Source organism: Festucalex cinctus, chromosome 14, assembly GCF_051991245.1.
Source record: "Festucalex cinctus isolate MCC-2025b chromosome 14, RoL_Fcin_1.0, whole genome shotgun sequence".
NCBI classification, from domain to species: Eukaryota; Metazoa; Chordata; class Actinopteri; order Syngnathiformes; family Syngnathidae; genus Festucalex; species Festucalex cinctus.
In genome coordinates this window covers 15,706,353-15,730,643 of record NC_135424.1, presented here as the reverse complement: position 1 = coordinate 15,730,643, position 24,291 = coordinate 15,706,353, and the positions used below count along the sequence as shown (strand labels likewise).

At 39.4% G+C, this 24,291-nt stretch overlaps 2 protein-coding genes across 2 annotated transcripts; one reads left to right on the top strand and one right to left on the bottom strand.

The window, feature by feature from the left end:
* Positions 1–29: 29 nt before the first annotated feature.
* On the bottom strand, positions 30–17,452 carry LOC144000810 (calpain-1 catalytic subunit-like). Its single transcript, XM_077494446.1, has 23 exons — positions 15,710–17,452; positions 13,693–13,708; positions 12,003–12,249; positions 11,425–11,494; positions 8,732–8,850; positions 8,516–8,649; positions 8,162–8,330; positions 4,739–4,822; positions 4,584–4,669; positions 4,411–4,485; positions 2,943–3,103; positions 2,694–2,863; positions 2,591–2,602; positions 2,198–2,409; positions 2,064–2,103; positions 1,901–1,966; positions 1,758–1,815; positions 1,544–1,608; positions 1,367–1,435; positions 1,215–1,293; positions 1,027–1,140; positions 881–939; positions 30–794 (listed from the first exon to the last, which is right to left on the bottom strand). The coding sequence occupies exons 3-23, from the start codon at positions 12,246–12,248 to the stop codon at positions 768–770; spliced, it is 2,115 nt and encodes a 704-aa protein (XP_077350572.1). The 5' UTR covers position 12,249; positions 13,693–13,708; positions 15,710–17,452; the 3' UTR covers positions 30–767.
* Positions 17,208–23,903, top strand: LOC144001626 (calpain-2 catalytic subunit-like). Its single transcript, XM_077496114.1, has 21 exons — positions 17,208–17,444; positions 17,689–17,758; positions 17,866–17,984; positions 18,852–18,985; positions 19,072–19,240; positions 19,308–19,391; positions 19,600–19,685; positions 19,760–19,834; positions 19,926–20,086; positions 20,328–20,497; positions 20,576–20,587; positions 20,700–20,911; positions 21,598–21,634; positions 21,748–21,816; positions 21,891–21,948; positions 22,029–22,093; positions 22,499–22,567; positions 22,633–22,711; positions 23,535–23,651; positions 23,743–23,801; positions 23,880–23,903. The coding sequence occupies exons 1-21, from the start codon at positions 17,208–17,210 to the stop codon at positions 23,901–23,903; spliced, it is 2,106 nt and encodes a 701-aa protein (XP_077352240.1).
* The last annotated feature ends 388 nt before the right edge of the window (positions 23,904–24,291 follow it).

The following is a 24,291-nucleotide window of genomic DNA, read 5'->3' as shown; positions in this document are numbered from 1 at the left end:
TGTTGTGAACACAATGAACAAACTAAGGATGTTAATGGCGTTATTTATTGAAGGCACAACACATATTCTGAACACAAAACACAACTGGCACATTTTAATTCAGCTATTTATAGCCAAGGACATTTATAAGGCATTCCAATATTGTGATCCCTGTAAATATTAGCGACAGTGTTTCTCAATGTGAGGCATTTTTGCTAGCAGCTCCCTTCAACTAAAATTTCAGTGCAAAGTAAAACCTTGGGATGAAACCCCACATTGATCTGCTGCTTATTTCTAACACAAAAGTAAACAAAAAAATGCCATATGTTTGTACTGCTACCTATGGGTGAAAAATTGAAACAACACTTCTGTTAAAAATGTCAACAAAGGTCATACAAAGTAGGGGAAAAAAAACGTGTCAATGCAATTAGTACAATATTTTTTAAGCACTACCTTAAATGTTTTTTTAATCGCAAAATATTCTAGTAGGACCTTTAGACACAGCCAGCCTAAAATATAGAAATATCACCATGCAAATACCTTGCCTTTCTGTGGTTATACTCATGCAGGAGTGATAGCTGCATACTTCTTCTGGTTTGCATAGTTGTACAACTTTTTCATGAGAGACACTTGGGCTGGATTGACGTTTCAATGTGTGTGTATGCAGCTCATTTGCTACTTTGGGTACACTAGAGTGGGAAATGTTACATGATTATCAAGGCTGAGCATTAAAACAATCATGGCAGTCTGCAGGCCGCTGCCATCTCTCACTCGCTTTAGAGCCGTCTTCAACCACACATGGTCAGGTAAAGCCACTGGCAAAAAGTAAAAGTAATAGGAGTGAAATAAAGTTGAATGGAAAGATTTGTAATTTACAACTTACAACTGAAACAATACTCACTTCTACGAGAGTCAATTCAGCCACTCCTGATAACTCTTTGTCAAATTGCGAGAAAGACCCTGTATAAAATAATGCAGATGTCATGTTACTGACCGTGAACAGTTTAAAGTTACACATAAAATGGCAGCAATTGGAAGAGTACTCACTGAACATGGCCTCAAGCTTGACTAAGCAGCAGATAAAGTTATCAAAGTCGATCATCTCATTCTCTGCATACCGGGCCACCAGAATCTCGTTCAGTTTGTTGTTTAGTTTAAAACCTTCAAAGGATGACAAAAACATCAAAGTAAATTATGCTTGCCAACTATTATTTAAAAATAGCGAGCATTTCTACCTGCTGCCTCCACAGCAAGACGCATCTCATAGGAACTCATGGCACCTGACTTGTCAAGGTCAAACTGTCTAAAAACAAGCTGTAAGCAAAGAGAAGATGTGTTTAGTTTGGTTAAAATGCTTGTGATGTGCTAGTTTGGATATTTCACTCACCAGCCATTTTCGGATCTTATTCCAAAGAATCTGGAATTCCACCACCCCTAAACGAGCACTTCCATCCTTCTGATTCAAATTTTGTCATGGTGTTTAATTCAGATTTGAAACAATTACAGTACTGTACAGTAAAATAGTTTTGTTTTTTAATTTGTTTCTGATAAGGCAAGAGGATACATCCATAAGGTTGACCATGGTTCTGCAGGATTCCAAACTAAAGCCATCCGTCTTCAAGTCTTTATCTGAGAGAACACCATAAGTGGAGTTAGACTTTCATAGGAGAGGAAGGCCATTCAGGAAATAGACCAGGAGTATATACACTAGAGAGGCATACTAACATTTCAGCATTCCAGCAGCTACCAATATATCATTGCGAATAAACAAAACTCACGGCGCGAGACAACTCTGTTCAGAACAGTCCTCAGCTCCCGAATGGAAATCTCCATGTCCTGCGTAAAAAACACTCCGATTTGCACTTAAGTTTAATTAACCAAATATGCTTCCTTGAATGTGTCAGAGTTTTCCACAGCCTACCTCGCCTGCTAGTTGGGCAAACATAGACTTGAAGGAATCATCAATGTCATCTTCAGTTATTTCTTCCTGAAGGGATGGTGAATCATATAGCAGGTTATTTATCATTCGATAAGTTTTGTTTTAATGTATTCCGGTATACATAACTAGTGTCCGTTATACATACATCATCTCCTAAATCAGCAGAGATTTCATCGTCCAGTTCTCTGCAATAAACAATGACATCACTCTTGGCTTTTACAACCCTTGACATAACATACAGCAATTCAAAATGTGTGGAAAAAAAAAAAAAAGACGTACTCTGTTTCTGATTGCTTCTCAGTGAAGACTCGGAGTACAAAGTCAGCCTCTTTACTGGGCTCAAAGGTGGAGGGGACGATGAGGTACTCTCCAGGAGGTAGGCGGAGCCGCGTGCTCACCTCACGAAGGTTAATGAACGTCTCGGAGCGAGCGCACGATTGATTGGTTAGGAAGAAATTCTTCTTCAGGTGGACATTCTGGCAGCCTCTAAACTGAGGGCAAATGGAAGACAAAAGAGTCATTGGTCATTCAAAATGCACTTTGAATAATGAATTTTAAATATGGACTGATTTTTGTGTTTTTCAAGCAACAATATGAATGAATCCCAACTCATTAACTGTGTGAAAAAAATGTGCCTATTAAAGATAATTCTCAGTTTCAACTGAAGATTACCTCCTCAGGGATCTGCAAGTACACACAAAAGACAATATTCATAAAATAAGCAGAGTTAATAGCAGATTGATGAATCAAGAGGAGAACTCGTCGGCACTCTCACCTCATATAGCGCAAAGCCAATGGTGTGCATATCCTGACCGTGTCGGCGATATCTGCGGCGGTCCTTCTGCATCAGCGCTACCAAGAAACTGCAGGCGACCTCGTCATCCTCGGGGTCATCATCCTCCTCCAGCAACGTGATCTTATACTGCGGGTTGATCCAGAAAGTGTCTACAAACAGAGGGAATTTTTGTTCAAAACTTGTTTGCTGGGTTTTGAATAAAATCGCTTGTGTCAGAACAGGACTCACTGGGATTGTTTCTGCAGCCTCCAGCGGTGCTGCCCCTCCTCCATGTGCCGTGAAACTTGATGGTGTTCCAGTGGCTGAGAGTGTCCTCCTTAAGTGCGTCGGCAGTCAGGTTGCAGATTTCAAGTCGGGAAAACTGCCTCAGGAACTCACTGAAGGCCATCCTGAATGGGAAGAAAAAGACGGAATTGCGAAGTGCAATAAGTGGATTTTGGAATTCACTTCTTCTGTAAGACGATTCAATACGTAAGTTTGCTTTAGGGGAAGTCAACCAAAAAAATTTCTTTACATTATATGCTGTATGTAGCCTCCACTAGTCTAAACACGACATTCTGATTAATATTGCATTTGTGGAATATAAGTTGGAGGCAAAATCCACCCATTTTTATCCATCTTGGGGCCATTTTGCCACCTGCTGTCGATTGAAAATGACATCACATTTGCTCAGGTGACAACCAATCACAGCTCAGCTTCAGAAAAGAGGTTTTTTTTTTGGTTATTTTCCCCTTTAAGAGGAGGTCATAGCGTAGCATCCAGTCTAGAAACAAAGGTCAAAATGTAACAGCAAACTCTGTCACACTATATTTTGTGACTGATTTTTAAATCTATATTATTATTGTCAAATTGTCAATTTTATCTTATTAACTCATTTGTTGCCAAAAACGTATAAATATGTGTTTTGTTTTTTAATGTTGTACGTGTCCCAAAGACGTATTATACTTTTTTTTTTATGGTAGAGCATACAGAAGGCTTTGATGCAGCCTCTCAAATGCAAAGAACTGTTGCAGAAATGGTAGTTATTACACAAACGGCCAGCAGGTGGCAGCAGAGCAAAGGAGATCAACCAGGGCCATGTTGAAAAAAAGCTTAATTACTCACAATTCTAAATAGATTTGTGAAAATTGATTAAACTTAGCTATATTCTAATGCTAATTGCTGCAAAACGGAAACAGATAGTAATATACTTTTTTCCTGATTAAAGAAGAGACTTTAATCTTTCTTTTGATAGGTTCCATGATTTTATAGCAATAGAACACAATATTGTGTGGGCCTTGCAAAAGCAGTCAAAATCCAGTAAAACAGCCGGGGGCGAACGGGATTGCTTCTGTGGAAATGGCTGGGAGCAAATTAGTTCATTGACAACGCTGAATTCTCAATTATTTGTAAATGTGTGAGTGGTTGGTTGTATGTGCACAGCGTTTGGCTAGCAACCAGCCCAGCGTCTTTCCCAAAGTCAGCTAATGTGTCTCCCCAGTGAGGATAAGCATTATAGAAATTGACGTTATTATGAGGCAGTAAATAATGTATAGTATCCTTTCATTCATTTAGATTTATGTAACCAATTATGATAAGACAGGCCATACCCCATTTTAATCTTTAATTTGGTTTGTTTACAAGACCCGACTTTTCCATTGCTCCCTATTAATAATTGAAGTAATGCAAAATCATGTACAGCGCCTGTCACACATACCAGAACTCTCCATCTTCCATCTGCAGATGCACTTCAGCTCGTTCAGACGGATCAACTTGGTCCCATTCCGATGAACTATCAAGAGCAAAAGTGCAGCGTCAGATGTTAGTTTATTTGTCTGTCATGGGACAACATGAACACAGGCTGACATTTTGTAAACTCGGAAGACTCACTTGTCACTCCAGGCACCGGTCCACTCCACCTGACCCCAAGGATTACGAATTCGGATTAAACGCTCCAGTCTGCCACGGTAATCCACCTACATCACACAGACGTGTTCAACAATTAATATACATTATACAGTATTTGGTGTCCCACTCGCACATACCTCTTTAAGTCCAGTGACTGAATAGGCGTGGCCCTTCACCAGCTTCTTGAATGTTACAGCCTCCATGTCAAAGGCACTGGTTATCTGGAATAAAAGTGACACATAGCTTTTGGGTGCTGCAGAAATAAACAATAGTGCAGTTAAAAAAAAAAAGCCCTGGCGGAATCTCGGTGCAATGAATAGTCTTGGAAAATGTTTGCAGCATGAACTGGTGTGCTTGGAATGGTCACCCTATGAGTAAGTTTTGAAAGTATCATTAACTTTTAGTATCATATTACACTATCCAAATCCCTTTTTGAAACGCCACTATGTGTGCACATGATCTTGTAATTTCTCTTAAGGTGAACAAATTTAATCGGAGAGTTTCTGGGTCTGAATCTTGGCTCAGGACTTCAGTGTGACCTTTTCCTTATGTTAGATGATCGATGGTTCGGTTGGTTAGCAACTATTACTTTGACACGCTTTCCCAAAAATGAGAGTCAAGTTGGGATGGCCACTTCAACCTGAGTAAAAAAACACCAAGAATTTTGATAATCAGATTATTAACCAGATATGATGGGTTTGAGAGAAATTTAGTTTTTTGTGTGAAATCACCGATCAAAATCAAAAGAATTACAGTAAAACTCAACCATTTCGTTTGGTCTTCTTCTCAGAAGGGCTCAGTTTGAAAACATCCACCAATAAGCTTGTACAGGGCGAAATTCCAAAGGTTACTACAAGCCGATGCCCCAAAACTACCGTAACATTTCAAACATAACTTGCTCCAAAACTCAACTTTACTGCACAAATGAAACATTATTTGTGAGAAGAGTAGTATAGGCAGTACAATTGCATTTAGAATAGGGCTGCACGATATTGGAAAAACATGTGATATGCGATATACTTGCTGAACTTAGCGATATCGATATTATTGCGATATTTAACATGTACCTAAAGAAATTACATTTTTATTACCTAAAAAAAGAAAAACATTTTTCATGGGGCAAAATAAGCAACCTTCATGTAATCTTAGTTAATTAATTGTAATGATGTCTTGATATAATTTTCAACTATTGAATGGCGATGCACATTTTAGTTAGCGTCTGACTGGTCAAATTCATACAAAAAGCATAAAATTCCATATAAAACTTATTGTGTGCCTTTGCGATATGCATATTGCAAGGGCCAATATCGCAATATCGATATTTTTTCGGTATATTGTGCAGCCCTAATTTAGAATTTAGAAATCCATTGTTTTTCTTGTGAATTTATTCCGTGATGGAGGATTTTAAATAGAGATCGACCGATAATCGGTCGGGCCGATAATCGGGGCCGATATTTGACATATTGGTACATATCGGTATCGGTCTGTTTTATTAATCTGACGGCCGATATGAGCGATCCATTTAAAACTCCGTCTTTTCGCTTCGAATGCAGCCCAGGGCGTCTCTGTCTGTTATGGAGTCCAACTCCAGCAATGTAACGCCCATAGCAGCATTTGATTGGTTAGCCGTGCAAGAGCCAGAACCAATCAGTAGTGTATGCCTGTATCACAGTAGCCGGTCACACACGCACCCACGTACACAACGCGACAGACACATGCTTCGAAGGTAAGTTAAAAGAGAAGAGACTCCGCCGATCGTTTCACCATGATAAGCTAAACACATTGAATTATGTTGTGTATTAAATGCACTATATGAATGGAGCTGCATTGCCTTGCATTGAATCCCCGCTAGCTAACAGTGGTGTGTTCAGCTTAGCATGTAGGCTAACACCCAGTAGCTAATTCGCTACTTGAACTACTCGGGGAGGGAATCACACACATTTTCACTTAATTAAGTAAATAATGTTTGTTAGAAAGGTTCCAAATATTAACAGTTGTCATTATTATATTGTCTAGTTCCATGTTAAGAGTAGAGTAACGTCATTATATTTACCTCTCGTGACGCACACATTGCATTCTGGGTCACGTCCATTACTTGTTGCATAGCGGTTATTATGCAGTGAGATGCCACAATGACACTAAATAGCGTTTAGTTACTTTATATTGTGTTTATTTGTCGCACTGGTTTGCCATTGTGTGCCTTAAGCTTCGACGTCGATTTGATTGACAGCTCGTTGTGCACCTCGTTAAAGTCCGCTCCGTAACAAATTAAGTGTCTCAAACACCGTTTAACTACACGAACGTGTCCTCTTCCGTATGTTTGGCATTAGTAGAGAAGTGCACTAAAGTATAGTGTGCTTATTTGCTCGTTTTGTCTCTCTTTTCACGTCATGTCTGCCGTCATTTGGGACATTATCCTCTCAATGGATGCCACTAATATGTAACATCTACGGCCGTACACGGCTGCAATTAATGTTCAGTGATGTAATTTCGTTACGTGCATCATACTTTGAATAATGAGCTCATGTTTGGTGTGTTGTATAACTTTCTCGTGTGTTAGTAACTATTCATGTGGACAGCTAAGATAGTGCTTGTTAATGTGAATTAGCAATGTTGCAGCCCAGTTATTACTTAGACAAGTACATCTGTGCCATTAAGTGATACAGTACAGTACAGTAGTGAGAGAATAGTGTGCCCATATACACACACGTGTCTATAAGTGTAAAACACATTAAACAGCAGAAAGTGGCAGCGGTCCACCGCAACAATGTCTGTTTAACCAAGTTATTCTTACTATTATTATAACCAAGTTATTTTACTCTACCTTTTTCTGCGTTGATTGGGGCATCCTAAGTGGCAGTAAACTACATGATGAAGTGTCTTTTGACAGTTCTCTTGTAGAGAGGAGTAGCATGATATTGCTGTTCTCGATTTAAGATCCTCAGCTTATCAAAACTGTCTATATGGTAACAATAATCATAATAAGGTCTACAAGAACTGTATGGTGTTCAGGGATGAATAGTTTTTCTCATGGAATTTTTTTTATTTATTTTTTGCTGTAGTAATAAGTAATGCCACAGCTGATGCACATTTTGAATGACAGGGTTCCTCCTATTACTTCAAAATATAAAAATATAACATTTATAGAATAAAACTACAAGTATCCCAAATGCTATAAAAGGTAATGTCACATTGGCCCCCACATTTAACTCCCCCCGCCACCAACGTCTTATTGCAGATAGAAGGATGTAAAATGAAAAGTGTAGTGTGAGAATCCATTGTAAAGAACGGTTAGGGTTTGCATTATTCAAAAATTTGGTGCCAACATTTTAACTTTTACTGCAAATGAATATCGGCTTCAAATATCGGTTATCTGCCTCCTTGACTACCGATAATCGGAATCGGTATCGGCCCTGAAAAAAGCATATCGGTCGATCTCTAATTTTAAAGGCATTTGCAGTGCGCTAATCCCATGTTGTTGTTGTTTTTAATTATAAATGTCCTACTTTTCAGTTTTCTGAAATGCAACATCATGGTACGTGAGTGAGTTGAGCACTTACATCAATGGAGCAGCCCAACAGGGAGCCTCTATCCAGAGCTTTGCCGATGACCTTGTACAGATCTCTGGGAGCTTTGCTGAGTTCGTAACTCTCCGACACGCCACCTGTGAAGTCCTCAAAGCCTTCAGTGGTGCTTCCACCAGACAGAGCCTCATACGTGCCATTCAGCCTGATGAACGTAAAAAAAATAAAAATAAAATAAAATAAAAAAAATCACCCACTCTTCAGCAATACTGACGGGAAACTGCAGCACTTCCTAATGTGATGAAGATTTACACTTTGCTCTTATTACAGTACATGCACTCCGCTGAATAATTTAAAGCCAGGGACTGAGCAGCCTTCAAAACTACCTACTTAGCATAAGCCTTCTCCAGCAGAGCACTCCAGAATTCATTGCCCTCAGCAGAATGCACAAACATCAGCTCGCCATCTTTGACAGGAAGTCGGTCATCGATGACGACATCTACCCATTCACCAAACTGCCAGAACTAAAACACAACAAACAATAACATCATCGGTCCATATGGCATGACGATCTTGCACAAATCAGGACGTGTCTTTAAAAAGTACCTGAAAGTGGAAAATTCCAGCGTAGCTATCGTCAAAGGACTGGCCGTGTGGGACAACCCGATGAAGCAGCTTCTCGTTCAGGGTGAGAGAAGCAATGGCTGCCAAGAGCCAGCAGTCCCCTAAACAAGAAGGCATAAAGGAGCTATTATTTTAATGCTCACGCAATGAACAAGTAGGATGAAGAGGAGGAATTTAAACATGAGTGGAACTGCAGATGAGAGGAGTTGCATGTGAACTACTTTTGATGTTCTCTTATTTGAGGAGGGCCTGAAGCAGATAATTCCATAGTGTCCACCATGCAGTTTTGACCCCATTAACCCACCATGGCCCACAAATCACAATCAAAATATAATAATAATAATAATAAATAAAATAATAATCATAATTATAATAAGCCATGGCTTCTACCCGTCAGCCCTTCTTTCGGATGTTAATGTTGCAAATGATGCGATCGATGTAACCTGTTGTAATAATGTGTCTGAAAGAAAAAAGGAATTTAAAAAAAAAAAAAAAGCTCACAATGGCCCCCCGACCTGGTTTATGCTTTCCAACAATCTTTGGAAAATTCGCTTATTTAGGACTTAGTGCCTGAGCCAACTTTCATTTCATATATACCAGCCATTTTTGTATAGCCTACCGGTAATTTCACAAAGAAAAAAATAAATTCTCAAGTAACATTTTTCAAACTTTTAATGCCTAAATGTCTTTAATATTTTGTCACAAATGATGTTTCATGTTTTCTAAATATTCGTACTTCATTATTGGATATTTGAGATCATTCTTTCTTTTTTTCCCCTCCTATTGCTCAATATGAATTTTTCCATGAAAACTAACGGAAATGCATCTTGGTGTCTTCAGAGATCCTTTTTAGATATTTCATAAATGGGCTGTCATTACCGTGAATGCCAGTGGAGAGAGGCTCATTATGTTGTTGCAATACACCAGAGGGTTCTGTGAGCTAAAGTGCCATGATGCAATGTCCATTTTGTATTCACACAACAGCAGACAGCAAAATGAATGGTTCATGTTTTATTTCTGATTCATAAATTTGTAAAGTGTGAGAAGTATTGCAGGTCTTTACTGTCATTCCAAAAAAATGCTTCTAGGTTAACTGATTGTTTATCTATATGTGGTTGTTTGTCTATCAGTCGTACTCAGTCTCTCATTTGAAAACAGCTGCAATAAGCTCCAGTTACTGGCAACACTAATGAGGTTATAATGGATGTATGGGATTGATTCCAGTGAAAAATTATGCACTTTAATACAACATCTAATTTGATTACTTTTGAACATATCGTAATATTTACTGTTCTCACTGATTCCGCTAATCCTCACAAGGGTCCTGGGTGTGCTGGAGCCTATCCAGTTGGATACTATTATTAATATATTATGATTAAAATTAAAATGATTGACTCCATGTAAAAACACCATTAAGGAATATTATGCCTAACAATTTTAACAGGGGTCTGGATACCATTAGAGGTGAAATTCTAGATGCACCACTGCTGTCAACTGAGTCAATGAGTTGGCAAAAAAATTAGCGAAACTTGGTGGTTTATTTTTTAGATTAAGACAATGTCTCCCGTTTGAGGCATTGCTATGTTTGTATCAGTCATTGTTTGAACCTCATTTGACCTATTGCAATATTATCTGGAATAATACTTACCCTACATTTACTGCCAAATTATTTATTCTGCAAAAAAAAAGCCATCAGAACAATATCCTGGTCTAAATATAATTATCCTACAGATGCTCTCTTCCATGGAGATGGTCTGCTGAAGCTTCCTGAATACAATCTTTTTTATAATCTATGTATTATGTACTGCGATTGGTTGGCAACCAGTCCAGGGTGTCCCCTGCCTACTGCCCAGAGCCAGCTGAGATAGGCGCCAGCAGCCCCCGCGACCCTTGTGAGGAATAAGCGGTCAAGAAAATGGATGGATGGATGTATTATGTATAAGGTGGTTCATAAACTAAATGGCCGTTGGTGTGAACTTGTTCCTTTATTCTTTTCATCTCATACTCAAAATACCAGAAATAGATTGCTGTTAAAAGGGAAATACAGAAAACTAACATGTACTCGTTTTAGTGTATGTTATAAAGGTCCACAAATGTGGAATGACCTGGACAATGATATCAAACATTCTTCTTCTTTTCCCATATTTAAAAGAAAACTGAAACATAACTTACTTATGAGCTATGCATCTACCGGTAATGATTTTGTGGCCTAGTTTCTGTTTAGTTTCTCGTTTGAAATTCTCTTGTACATGGAACAGAGGTTACGGGGGTTATACATGTAACATGAATATAGTTTTTCATATCTGTCCATAGATTATTTTGGTATTATTCTTTTCTTGTAAATATGATGGGTATATCTTTTATTTACAAGTTGGAAATATGTGATATTAACCTATATGTGTTTGCAATGTAATTTGTGTGGTGGCGGGTTGTTGGACCCCAATGTATAAGCTATGAGCTTCTGAGGGTGTCCATTTTCCTAAGTAAATAATTGTATCACTAGGTTCTTGACTGTATTCGAATGCATTGTGGAAATAAACAAACAAACAAACAAACAAACAACTACAACATACTGATTGAAACCATCAGGAAATATTAATGGTGATGAAAGCCAGAGCTCATTAAGTCAGTTTACTATTAGGTTTGGGCAGGTAATTAGACCAAAACATACTTACCCAGCGCTCCTTGACAGATGTCCGTCCTGGTGGCACCACCAACAATGAACTGAGGCTGATTCACCAGTTCCTTAGTTGAAATAAAAACATTCTAAGATTAGTTATGTATACTAATGAAAATAGAAATCACACCAGCCTATATGGATTACAATCATGCACACAGACTATTCTTGCATCGAGGCTACGAAGGACTAATCACATAAACAAATGTCAATGTGGGGGAGAATGCAGACAGCTGCAGTGGCCTGACAACCCCCTGCCACAACTTGTTCGATTCCGTCTGCATTTTCAGACGTAAAAAAAACATGTCACTGATATGCCGTTTGCTGTGTTTACATTCCAGTCATCACCACAAACAGCCATGGCTGCTGTACAAGTTACATGAGAAGCCAATCAGAGAGGTCAACATTTCGAAACGTGGTCAGTAAAACAGATGTCCAGTACTGTGCATTGAGATTTGCCGGTTTACCATCAATATAACAATCGTGTTCCATTGAACAATGCAGGGGAATGATAGTAATAATAATAACAACAATACTAATAATAATAATAATAATACATAACAACATGGCTCTTACCGTGGGTCTCATCCACTCAACACCTCTGGTTTTTGCAGAATGTGGAGCGAGCTCCTTGAAGCCGAGCGATGGGGCCTCGGCCGGGAAACATGGGTCTTCGAAAAGGCAGCCCGACTCAATGCACTCTTGCTTGAGTGCCTCATAGTCCTGGTTGGAGAACTGCATCGCCTGCCCGTGGGAGCCCATGCCTTCTGCTCGCAGTCTGTTGGCGTTTATGGTTGCAGATATCCCTCCAACAGGATTCATACTAGCGCAAGATAAAAATATGGAAGTGGGTGGTGGAGCTCTGAAATGTTTATTTTTAGTATCAGTGACACACACTTGTCAAGAGTGCACGACACCGAGTGTGAAGAGCAAAACATACAAAGTACTTGCACTGACATGTTCTTTCTGTCCACCTCTATTACACTGACCATATTTGGGGGGCATTAAATCCACATGGGCTCCATATTATGCAAGCATGAATGTAGAAAAATATTTGATTGATACATCATGTCAGGGCGTAGCTCAAAAAGCTGAGGCATTTTAGCATCACAAAAGGGAAGTTTGATTACAAAATTCTATTCTTGCTATTGCAAATTACAGTGGAACCTCTAAAGTAGAATGTCCCAGATGCTGTACAAGTGTTAAATACAATTTGCAGGAGTTCACTTTGTTCCACACACGTGTGACAATTAAGCATTTATTTAAATTAGAACAAGGCTTTGAAGAGTTTTATCATGTACAGGTAATTTCCACTTTGAGAATCATTTTCAAAAGTTTTTCTATAAAATACACTGTCTATGAAAGGATTTATCTTTCTATATATATATATATATATATATATATTTTTTTTAAAGGGACATATGAAATTTTTACTTTAAAAAAAAAGTGCCATCTCTTGGGCATTTACTGTACATATATTGAGATTCTATTCTATTGAATGCCTTTTGCTCACTTGGCGGAAATTGATTGAACTGTCAGAGGATGAACAGGGAAGTCCTGCTTTTTACTGACCATATGTTGATTGCGTTTGAATGTTGAACTGACTAATGGAACACTAATGAACGCAGTGGACTTGTTATCACCATTTGGTTTGCTTTTAACGGCAAATAAAAGCTACAACGCAGCCGACTTTAGGATCGATGATTGATGTGGGCACGTGGACAGCCGGCGAGTCCGGCAATGTGAAGATTCCACGCACTCAGTCTCAAGGCAATTAAAATTGTTTTGAATAGTCGCCTACATGTTGTATACAAATTGATGAGTCTCTTGGGCGCCTGTCAATTATGAATTAAACAACCAAGTAAATAACTAGTCGCTCGCCTTATTGCATTGTACACCTTGGATTAGTCACCAGCCAATCACAGAATAATTCTTTATCCTTGTGTATTATGCCTTTAAATTAAGACACACATAAAGTGTTTTAAATTGTAAAATCTGTCTCAAGTTCAAAATGGACACTTCAAAGACCAACAATTTATAATTTAAACTGTTTAGAAATCGCAAATCAGGGTGACCGGTGCCCAGCAATGCAGTGTATTCGACCTTAGTTGTTCCAAAGTATAGATCACATACAACCAAAGTGAACAGTTAGGGAGCGTAGCGAGAACATTCAAAAGGTAAGCGCAGAGGAAATTAAACTAGTAAGATCAAGACCACACAAGAAAAACAAAGCCGAGTCATGATAAAGAAGTTAGTAACATGATACCTGATGTGCAGACAGGCTGAGCGGGAGAGCGACACAAAAAGAGGAAAAACAAGAGAAATGTCATTCGCTGATGATTTTGAGACAAAAATGCTTTTTTCTTTTTTTAATTTAGAATGTGTAGAGCTGCTGAAGATGTGGGTGCAGCCTTCAACAAGCCCTGATGCACTTTACTTAATGAATGCTTCATTTATTTATTTATTTTTCCTTGAATGCATTTGACTGCTCAGTGTTGGAGAGGTTCATAAATCTCCGAGGAGGAGATAATAGCGCTGCGACTGCGAGGCAAACAGGCCGAGCAGCTGGCTATTAGTTACTCCTAGCAAATGTGGTTCCCAATCAGTACTTTCACATGAGACCATCTTTTGTGCTGCTCTGAACCACTCAACAGAATCCTAACGAGCAGGGGTCAGTACACATTCCAGGCAGTGGTGAGATAATGTTGCTAATGTGGTGAACAAGTGGGGAAGTCACCTGAAATGGGAGAAAAGAGCTGTGTTTTGAGTAAAACATGCAACAATTTAGACACAAGAAACGCAGAGAAAGTAATCGCCTACAAGTTACAACCAATTTCAAATCAAAGCAAAATAAAGTAGCCAAATCTTCCAAAATATTTCTTTTACTAGACAGTCTTTGAGTAAGACTGTCTTTTACTTGCTTCAAGCAAGTTCTGGATTTTGCTGCTTAGTTCATATTTCATAAACGCAATATTAATTGCAACACCATGTTGACTAGTGGGGCAGCATAGAACACATTTTAAAGAAAAATGTTGACTTGGCTTCTAATTTTAAGTTTTATCCAATTTATTGTCACTGCTGTGGAAATCTAACTTGCACTCGGTTTGATCTACACAGTATGTTTTGTGTTGCACAACACAGTAACACAAAGAGTTATATCACACACATGCAGACATGCAAGGAGACATAAATGTCAGAGTGAAAGGGGTGCACAAACCAGTACTTGAACTGATCTGTATAACCCCTGGGTTCCAAAGCCCAAGTCCTTCTAGATGAGCTAATGCATGTTTTTGAGATTTTATTACTGATTATATCAAAAATAATAAACACCACTAATCTATAGGTGATGGTAGTAAATACACCAGTTTTCAAACATCTTTCATACTGCTCATCCTCATTATGGTTGTGGGTCAGTTGAAACCTATCCTAATTGAATGAGTTCAATGAAGTCACACGCACATCCACAACTATGGACAATTTAGTCTCCGATGAACTGAACATGCATTTTTTTGGGGACCAGAAGGTCAGAGTCCAGATTCGAACCCCCAAAGTCAGAACTATGGGGCAAATGTGCTAAACACATTTGCCTAGTTTAACTTCCTGTTCTATTAGCAAATAATTATGTTAAAACAATTATTACCGGTTTCACTTTTTTTTTTTTTTTTAAGACAAGTTTTAGCAGTGTACAGTAGAGACTGTTGACCCCAGGCTCCACCCCCCATGCTTTTACTGAGCCCTTCCATTCTGCTGCAGGAATGTTCTTGTGGCTCTACTCTGGCTAATGATGAACTCTAGAACTCCTCCAATCCCCAGTGGTTAGCATAAATAGCTGATCGACGCAGTTCTGTGGTAAGTGATGCCATCAGTGGGCCTCAACCTTTGTCGAAATGCTGGACAGGAAGTCCCAATAATGGTGTTACCCACTTTCATTTGCAGCATTGTGGCAATACATTCACTGGCTCGCCGTGATTCAAAAAGCATCTAGTATGCCAGGCATGTTCGGCCTCAGATTATTGTCATGAACACCTGTTCACAAGGCCTGTGTGCCGGCTGCCCCCCAGTAATTAAATCCCTCTTCAAAATACACACAATAGCGCATCAGGTGACGTAACTACCCCACACTCAATGTGCCAAAACATGTCGATCTTGAAACAAACAGCACCCCCCCCCCAAAAAAAAAGCGAGGTGGGCGCACCGTTAGCCGCATATCAAACATGCACGCAGATTAAATGACAACAAAAGGACAATAAGCAGGACAAAAAAACAAAACAAAAAACACTCACCACCGCCTTAGAAATGAATCGTGGCTTCCTCTGTGGGAGTCGATTAGAACGTGTAAAACGAAGGGAGTGAAGACTAGCGGTTCGGAAGCTCGGAGGGCAGGTCCAGCCGAACGCTGTATGCACACACTCGCACTCACCGGCACTGCAATAGGAGGGGCCACGTCTCACTCACACACACACGCGCGCACACGCACACAAGTATATGTTACGCCACGCACCAGCTGCCACTTGAGGCGCTAGTTCGACATGGGGGAGTCTCTTGTGCGGGGACGGAAATCCGTTCGTAAGGAACATACACGTAGGTCGGAGCACACACGTGGGTACAAGTTCATAACCGTCTGCCATATGTAGTGGAAGAGCATTTATGCTCTGCCTGTCATTATAAAACACACAACAATCATAGAGCAATTAAATTATTATAAATGAATGAATGAAATGAAATTGGATAATTTTTAGGCAGATTGATAAAATAGCTAGTTAAAACATAACATAAGAACACAATTTCTCACATTTACTCCCATACTATTCTTGTATACATAAATTGCTTAATATTAAGCAAGCACTCATATTTCACCACAACCAGCAAAACACCCTCTAGGCTTAATGCGCATGCTTAATGCCGTAGCCTATTCTTTGCAAATACTAAAACAAATAATCCTCTTGATTATCCTATGATCTATTTGAAATAACACACGATGTTATTGTGGTCTATATTTGGTCCCGCATCACTTGAATTTTAATTTCTATATAAAACAGTTTTGTTGATTATTAAATGAAATGTTTTTAAACTTAAAAGCTATATAACTATGGATTAGCTTTGCCATGTTTAGCTTTCAGGATGTAGAAGCGGAATAAGGATATTGCGTACATCTCAAAACAGGATTATGCAGGATTAGGGACAATGGACTGTACATAATGTATGTAACCATGGCGCTCGAAACACATTGGGTGACTTATCAAACATGAATCTGTAAGTGAGGAAAAAAAAAATTTCATGGGGCCCAGACAATCCCAGCAACCTGCTGTTGCATTGTCATTTACAGTATATCCTTTCCTTATTCCTTAGAATTGTTGCTTCATGTGTTGAAGCCTCCCTTTAACAACTTTTAGCTCCAAGTATTAAATCAGTTCAATACATATTTTTTTTACATGTGTTATCAAATCTCAGTGCATGACCAGTGTGCAAATATGACTCAATTAATAGTGTTATTTTATTTTATTTTATCTGAACTGAATGTAGGACACTAAATGTATTTTAATGCCTAAATTTGCTTTTAGGTGTGTCCCTGTTTGCTTTCCAGTTGTGGTCACACAACTGTGGTGTTGGTCTGTTGTCTGCTTTGTTTGCCTCACCTGTACACTGAGAGCCCCTCCCTGTCTGAACGAGTAACCCCCGTCCCTATAAAGAGGCTGGATTCATGTCTCGATCACATCAAACTGGAAGATCAACTCACAAACAGGCAAATCCATTTCAAATTGTTACTCTTGAGAGGTGAGGATGACTTCTACCGCAGGTCGCTTGGCCCATCAGCAGGAGAGGAAGCGTGGAGTCGGTACCAAGCAACATGCTGTGAAGTTCCACCAACAGGACTATGAAACTCTGCGTCAGCAGTGTGTGAAGAGGGGACGTCTGTTTGAGGACGACTGCTTTCCGGCCAGGTGCAAGTCACTGGGCTACAATGAACTGGGTCCATTCTCATCCAAGACCAGAGGAGTAGTTTGGAAGAGGCCAACAGTAAGGAGCTGTGAAAAGCATAAACCATTTTAATAATTTTGCCTGGGAGTGTATATAAGACTCCATCCATACTGCAGTTATTTGACTTGTCTGCCAGTCAGCTACCATCAGGCTAATATGTTTATGATTCAGCAAATTTGCATGCAGTTAAATTAGAACTGGGGGAATGAATATAATTTTCTTAACAACAAAGTGACAAACATGTCAGAACATCCCCCCCCCTCTCTCTCTCTCTCTCTCTCAGGAGCTGTGTTCCAACCCTACATTCATTGATGATGGCGCCACAAGAACAGACATTTGCCAAGGATCTTTAGGTAATTGACACAGGATGACAATGAATTTTGTGACTCAGTGAAGAAGGGTTTTCGTATTTAGAAGGGGAAACAATACGCATCTCTAAGTGTTTGCTCTAAATGTGCAGGTGACTGTTGGCTTTTGGCTGCTATCGCCTCGCTGACCCTAGATCAGCGGATTCTGGCACGTGTGGTGCCACCTGGACAGAGTTTCTCTGAGGGATATGCAGGGATATTTCACTTTCAGGTCAGTAAAGTCATCTGTTGTTTAGGACCCCCCCCCCCTTTTCACAAATTTTGCGAAACCCTTTGTCATGTCCCTCCATCTAACCATATACCACTTGTCATTTGGGTGTAAAGGAGCTAGAGCTACCTAAGCAGACTTTGGGCAGGTTTCGTGGAAACTGGAAAGGCCTTTACTTGTACCAATATTTTGGTATATTAAACTGTTCCACTAGTTTATTAAATTCATGATTTGTATTTATGTCAAGTGAAATATTTGGAAGGTACTCAGAAAATGAACATGGATGAATGCAACATTTTTGAAACAATCACATGCTTAAGAACAAGCACAGCAATCTTGTTTACAATATGCTACAAGTCTCCACACTTGAATTTGTCTGAGACTGTTTACATGCTTAAGTGACGGTGTTTTTCTTCGCAATGGAGTTCTACTAGGCTCAGTAGTTAACTATTCAATGTAGAGGTGTGAGTGTCTTTAAATGGACATAATAATAACATGTTATTTTCCTGATGGGGAAAAGGGCGGGACCTATTTGAGAGGGCCGTTTATTTGTCTTAAACTAATTTTGCGCCCTGGGCATGACATCTATAGAAACTGTAATTTGGGGGATTGTGCATTTTAAACACATGATATGTTATGACTCTTCACCTCTGGTGTGGGTGAGGCTTTCCAAAAAAGACCCATACTGACTTCTTCTAATTAGTGTGTATGCTGCTGATTGCAGAAATCTGCCATGTTACGGTCAAACAATTAAAAAAACATTTTCTTCCATTAACAGTACCACTTTGGCGAATATCTCTCCAAGCAATTATTTTTCAATGCAGTCATTATGTAGAACTCCTCATAGTGCTTTTACTTTGCTCACTTCAGTTTTGGCAGTTTGGCGAGTGGGTGGATGTGGTGATCGATGACCGTTTGCCCACCCGAGATGGGAAGCTGCTGTTCGTCCACTCGGCCGAGGGCTCAGAGTTTTGGAGTGCACTGCTGGAAAAGGCCTACGCCAAGTACACATTCTTTCTATATCAACAATTCAAGAAACCTACAACAGTTGTTTGAACATGATTCTGTTTTTGTCATCTGTATCTGACAGAGCATGTGGCTGCTACGAGGCCTTGTCGGGTGGAAACACAATCGAGGGTTTTGAGGATTTCACTGGGGGGATTGCCGAAATCTACTCTTTGGACGAGCCTCCGTCTCAGCTCTTCCAAATTATACGACGGGCGCTGAAGCTAGGCTCTCTGTTGGGCTGCTCTATCAATGTAATTTTGCCTTCTTACCAACAACCACACTGATAATGTATATCTAAACACTTTCAACTGCTTTCAGATCACCAGTGACTATGAGGCAGAGGCTGTCACAAATCTCAAGCTTGTTAAAGGACATGCATATTCAGTGACTGGTGCTGAAGAGGTACAGTATTATACCACACTTTAAACTATCAACAAACAAGGCATTCATATTGAAACTGCACTGCATCACGTTGAGAGAAGTCCCTAGCAGTGTTAATCAAAACTGAGTAATGACCATTTTCGCAAACGTTCTTTTTATATTGGATTTCAAGTGTACATGTGTGCTCATATATTCACCAATGAAGAGACAGCGTTGCTCATGGTTCTAGGTTCACTTTCGAGGCACGCTAGTTCCGCTGGTTCGGATCAGGAACCCATGGGGGGAGGTGGAGTGGATTGGGCCTTGGAGTGATGGGTGGGCAAATCTTTTATATGATCCACTTGGGGGGGGGAGTATTTTCTACAAGAATGATTGTTTATCACATTTAGATCTACTGAATGGAAATACGTCAGTGAAGAAGACAAATCCAAACTTAACCATGTAGCTGAGGATGGAGAGTTCTGGTAAATACACAGTCTCATGCATTTTATTCAAGTAAACATTAAAAAAAAAAAATAGAGATGAAATTGAAGAGAACTTGTTTGCTCTTACCAGGATGTCCTACTTGGACTTCATCAGACAGTTCACCATATTGGAGATTTGCAACTTGACTCCCGATACGCTCAAGAGTGACGACGTTGGCCACTGGAACAATTACCAGTTTGAAGGCATGTGGCGGGTGGGATCAACTGCAGGCGGCTGTCGCAATCACCCTGGTAATAAAGAAATCATGTTGTCAAAATGTTTACATTAGATGAGACACATTTGCATTTTTAGTTCTTTGCGGTTTCTATCGTGGGTTCTGGAATGTAACACAATAAATGAGTGATTATTGTATCTGTAATAAACAATTATAAAGTTAAGTCTAGAGGCTTGACATTCATAATAATATTGATTAATGTTTTGAAGTGCAGAAGGCTTTTTGTTTAATGTGTTACACTTGTGTGTTTGCTCCAGCGACCTTCTCATCCAACCCACAGTTTGTGGTGCATCTGGAAGATGTGGATGATGATCCTCTGGATGGGGAGGGTGGATGCACCTTTCTTGTGGGACTGATGCAAAAGGATGGACGCAGGCAGCGGAGGCTGCATCGCGATCTTCAGACAATTGGCTTTGCTATCTATGAAGTATTACAATGATTTGTTGTTAAAAATGAAATAGAACATTTTGAGTGATTACTTTAACAGTCTTTTGCTTCTCACCAGGTCCCAAATGAGGTAAAGTATGTCTGAAGCATTACACAGAACATTCTAAACATGACAACATGCTGAAATTTGTGCCCAAAGTCTAATCAATCATTAAAACAATTGTGTCAATGTCAACGTGAAGTACAAAGGTCGTAGCAATGTTCACCTGGGCCCGGATGTCCTGCTGCGTCAGAGAGCTGTGGCCATGAGCAGAACCTTCATCAACACCCGAGAAGTTTGCAATCGCTTTACACTTCCTCCAGGCGAATATGTCATCGTGCCCTCAACATTCTATCCTCACAAGAATGCCAGCTTTGTTCTCAGAGTCTTCTCTGAGAAACAAGCTTCTACCAGGTAACTGACATATCAGAGCTTTGTGTTACACTGCCATCTGGCGGACAAAAGTCGGATGGTTCAGGTTAAGGAGATGGGCGTCTTAGAATTGCCATGGCAACCCAGCATCAGGCCACGAGGTCAGTTTGTACCTTTCTCAGACTGATGTTTGCATTGTTTGAGGCGTAACCACATTTATACATAAATAAATAAACTTCCTATAATGCAAACAAAAAAAGAATAATAATTACATATCTGCAAAATGTAAAACACTAGACCACAAAACAGCCAAATGAAAATTAGTAAGTACTGCAGTAACTGAGTATGCCTTTGTGATGACATATTCGTACACCGCTGCGTTATGTACGCTACTGTAGTTCAACATGCATCAATTCTAACCTTAAAACTCTCAGAAGCAATATAAACAAAGGACTCCTGTATGGCTTGTTAAACAAGATAACTCATATTGGGATTATTTGGTTCACTCCCACATTGCCAACAGGACCCACACATCGCTACAGACAGAGGTCACTAGTGCGCTACAGACATAAATCTGTAAATTACATTCAACAACACTAGAGGGAGACTTACAACACAAGAAAAACAATACTGTTTTCACTAACTTTATTTTGAAGATGTGTTCAGTAGTTCAGTAGGATATAATAAAAATGGAAAAAAATGCTTATCCTCTTACATTTCCGTTACAGTCCACTGGAAGAGGAAATTGATGCTGAACCTGAGGAAGTAAGAAAACCTGCATTGTTTGCCATTGTAGAACACAAAACAATCTGGTACATATGTTTGAACTTGCACGTCAATTGACAATCAACTTCTGCTGTTCTCGTGTCTTGCCATAGCAAGAAGAGTTATCAGAAAATGATGTAGATCCTCACTTCAAATATCTCTTCAAGCAGATTGCTGGCAGAGTCGGTAACATGTTCATTGAAACCGAATCAGCTTTAAACTGGATCAATTGAAATGACATGTTCTTATTTAACAGGACACCGAGGTTTCAGTCTTTGAATTGGTCAAAATTCTGAACAATGTGGTTTCACGCAGTAAGTAAAGGAAACAGTTTTTTTTTCCCCCCACATTTTAATGTTTGGAGAATTAGAAGTTTCTTGTAACCTTCTTACAGGGACTGACATCAGGACAGATGGCTTCAGCCTTGAGACAGGTCGTCTTATTATCAATCTACTGGATGTATCCTCTTTTAGAAATAAACGCAACAATATTTTGAATAAAGAGTGTTTTAACTACTGTAGGAATGGGCACAAGTTCCAGTGCCATAATTCACATTTTTTTGTCCTCAAGTGGCACATTATCAATAGTGAAATTAGCGTCAGACCTCTTCCAAATGTTGCTACAAATCCACTATTTGTCAGAAACCTGCTAATGTAAATGTAGCCAAATCCAACAGACTGGAATTCGTCACTGTGAGTTTGATGCCACCCAAATGCACAATCTGCCCAAACAACACAAACTCATTAAAAATACACACTAAATATAAAATAAAACTAAAGTTTAGACAATAAATATAAATAAATAGTCATTTAATTTCGGCTATCTGATGTGTCATTTCACATATTAATCCTTAACATTCTACAGAAGGATGAAAGCTCCATGCTGGGGCTGTTGGAATTCCATAAACTTTGGAGCAAAATCCAGAAATACTTGGTAAAATTGTCACTTTGCCAGCTCTGGTCGAACAAGCCTGATGACTCACTATTTGCTTTCTTTAGGATATCTTTAAAAAACACGACCAAGACAACTCTGGCACCATGAGCTCCCATGAGATGAGAGGTGCTGCCATTGAAGCAGGTAACATATTTGTCAAGTAGGACAACCTCAAAGTTGAAAAGAAGAAAGAGTAGTACTTGAAGAAGCAATAGAAGAAGCTAGGCTAACTGTTAGCCTATTTTTGACATCAGATCCAATCTGTCCATGCTACAGTTGTACTGGCTGCGATGAAATTCATATCTGACATAAATCCACAACTGAAAGAGGCCTGACTCCGTTCGGATATCCGATTCCATGTTTGTCTTAAAATACAATGATGCATATCCAAACTGTGCAAACAAAGATACAGCAACAACAACAACTTTAAATACTTGTAGGTTCTGTACTTGGAAAAAAAACAGCAATGACATAGTGGCCATCACTGCTCCGCAACTGCACTGGATAAGCATACGTACACCCAAGATACATTCACTAAGTGAGTTTTTCATGGGTGTGAGTAATACACTCATGATACTCTCACTCTCACAGTTTAGCTCTGTTACAAAAATACCTGTTTACCAAGGTACGAGACATTCTTGGACATTCTTTTAAGTGACTTCAAGAAAATGGCGCACCCCCTTTTTATTGTGATAGTGGAGGATGGTGTCCAAGCTATTTTAGATGGGCTCACCTGACTCATTTGTGCTGTTGAGCAGTTAACAGTAAACTGTATAAACCGGTTGGACGGGGGTGGAGTATGTCAGCTTCTTACTCGCCACAAGATCAAAACAACCATGGGAGAGGCTGTGAAACTTAACTCGGGTTATATGTGACACCCTGTTGGATCTGAAGTAATCCACAAGCGCTGGCAATGACCTCAGCAGCTTTAAAAAAATAATGACAAGTGATTGATTATCTTCCACAGGTTTTCACATCAACAGCGCTGTGCTCCAGGCCATTGTCAGTCGCTATGCTGATGCTCACTATGCAATTGACTTTGACAGCTTTGTTGGCTGTCTCATTAAAGTGGAAATGCTCTTCAGTAAGCATGCAAAAACACACTTGATATGGGTCTTTACCAAACTTCCATGCTACGCTCGGGTCATCATCTGCATTTTCTTGTTTTCAATCAGAAATGTTTAAGGCTCTAGATCAAGCAGACTCTGGGAAAATTGAGCTGGATATACAGCAGGTAACTAGTCCGCTAGTAGGTTGTCACTCTGTATATGCTGTTGTATAAATAATTTTCTCTTTAATTCTTCTTTTACAGTGGCTGTGCCTGGCAATCTGCTAGCTGGAGGACCACACAAACAAAGAACGTGTTGTTAAAATTGATGGCATTGGGACTACCAATACATTTTTTAGATCAGAAAAAAATAGATTTAAATAAAGATTTTGAAGACTTGTATGGGAACGAGATGACCGTTTATTTAATGTTTAGTAAAGCAGTCAACAAAATACATTATTATTCACTAATAGCCCAGGGGTCTGCAAACTGCAGCTCTTTAGTCTCTCTGCTGTGGCTCCCCGTGGATCTCTGCAAAAGCAGAAAACTGCCATAAAATTTCCATGGAATTGCCACAAATTACTTTAATTTTAAAAAAGGCAGAAAATAAAATGTTAAAAAAAAATTAACCACAAAATGTCCAAAACCAAAAGTAGAAATCCCGAAATTACCTGAA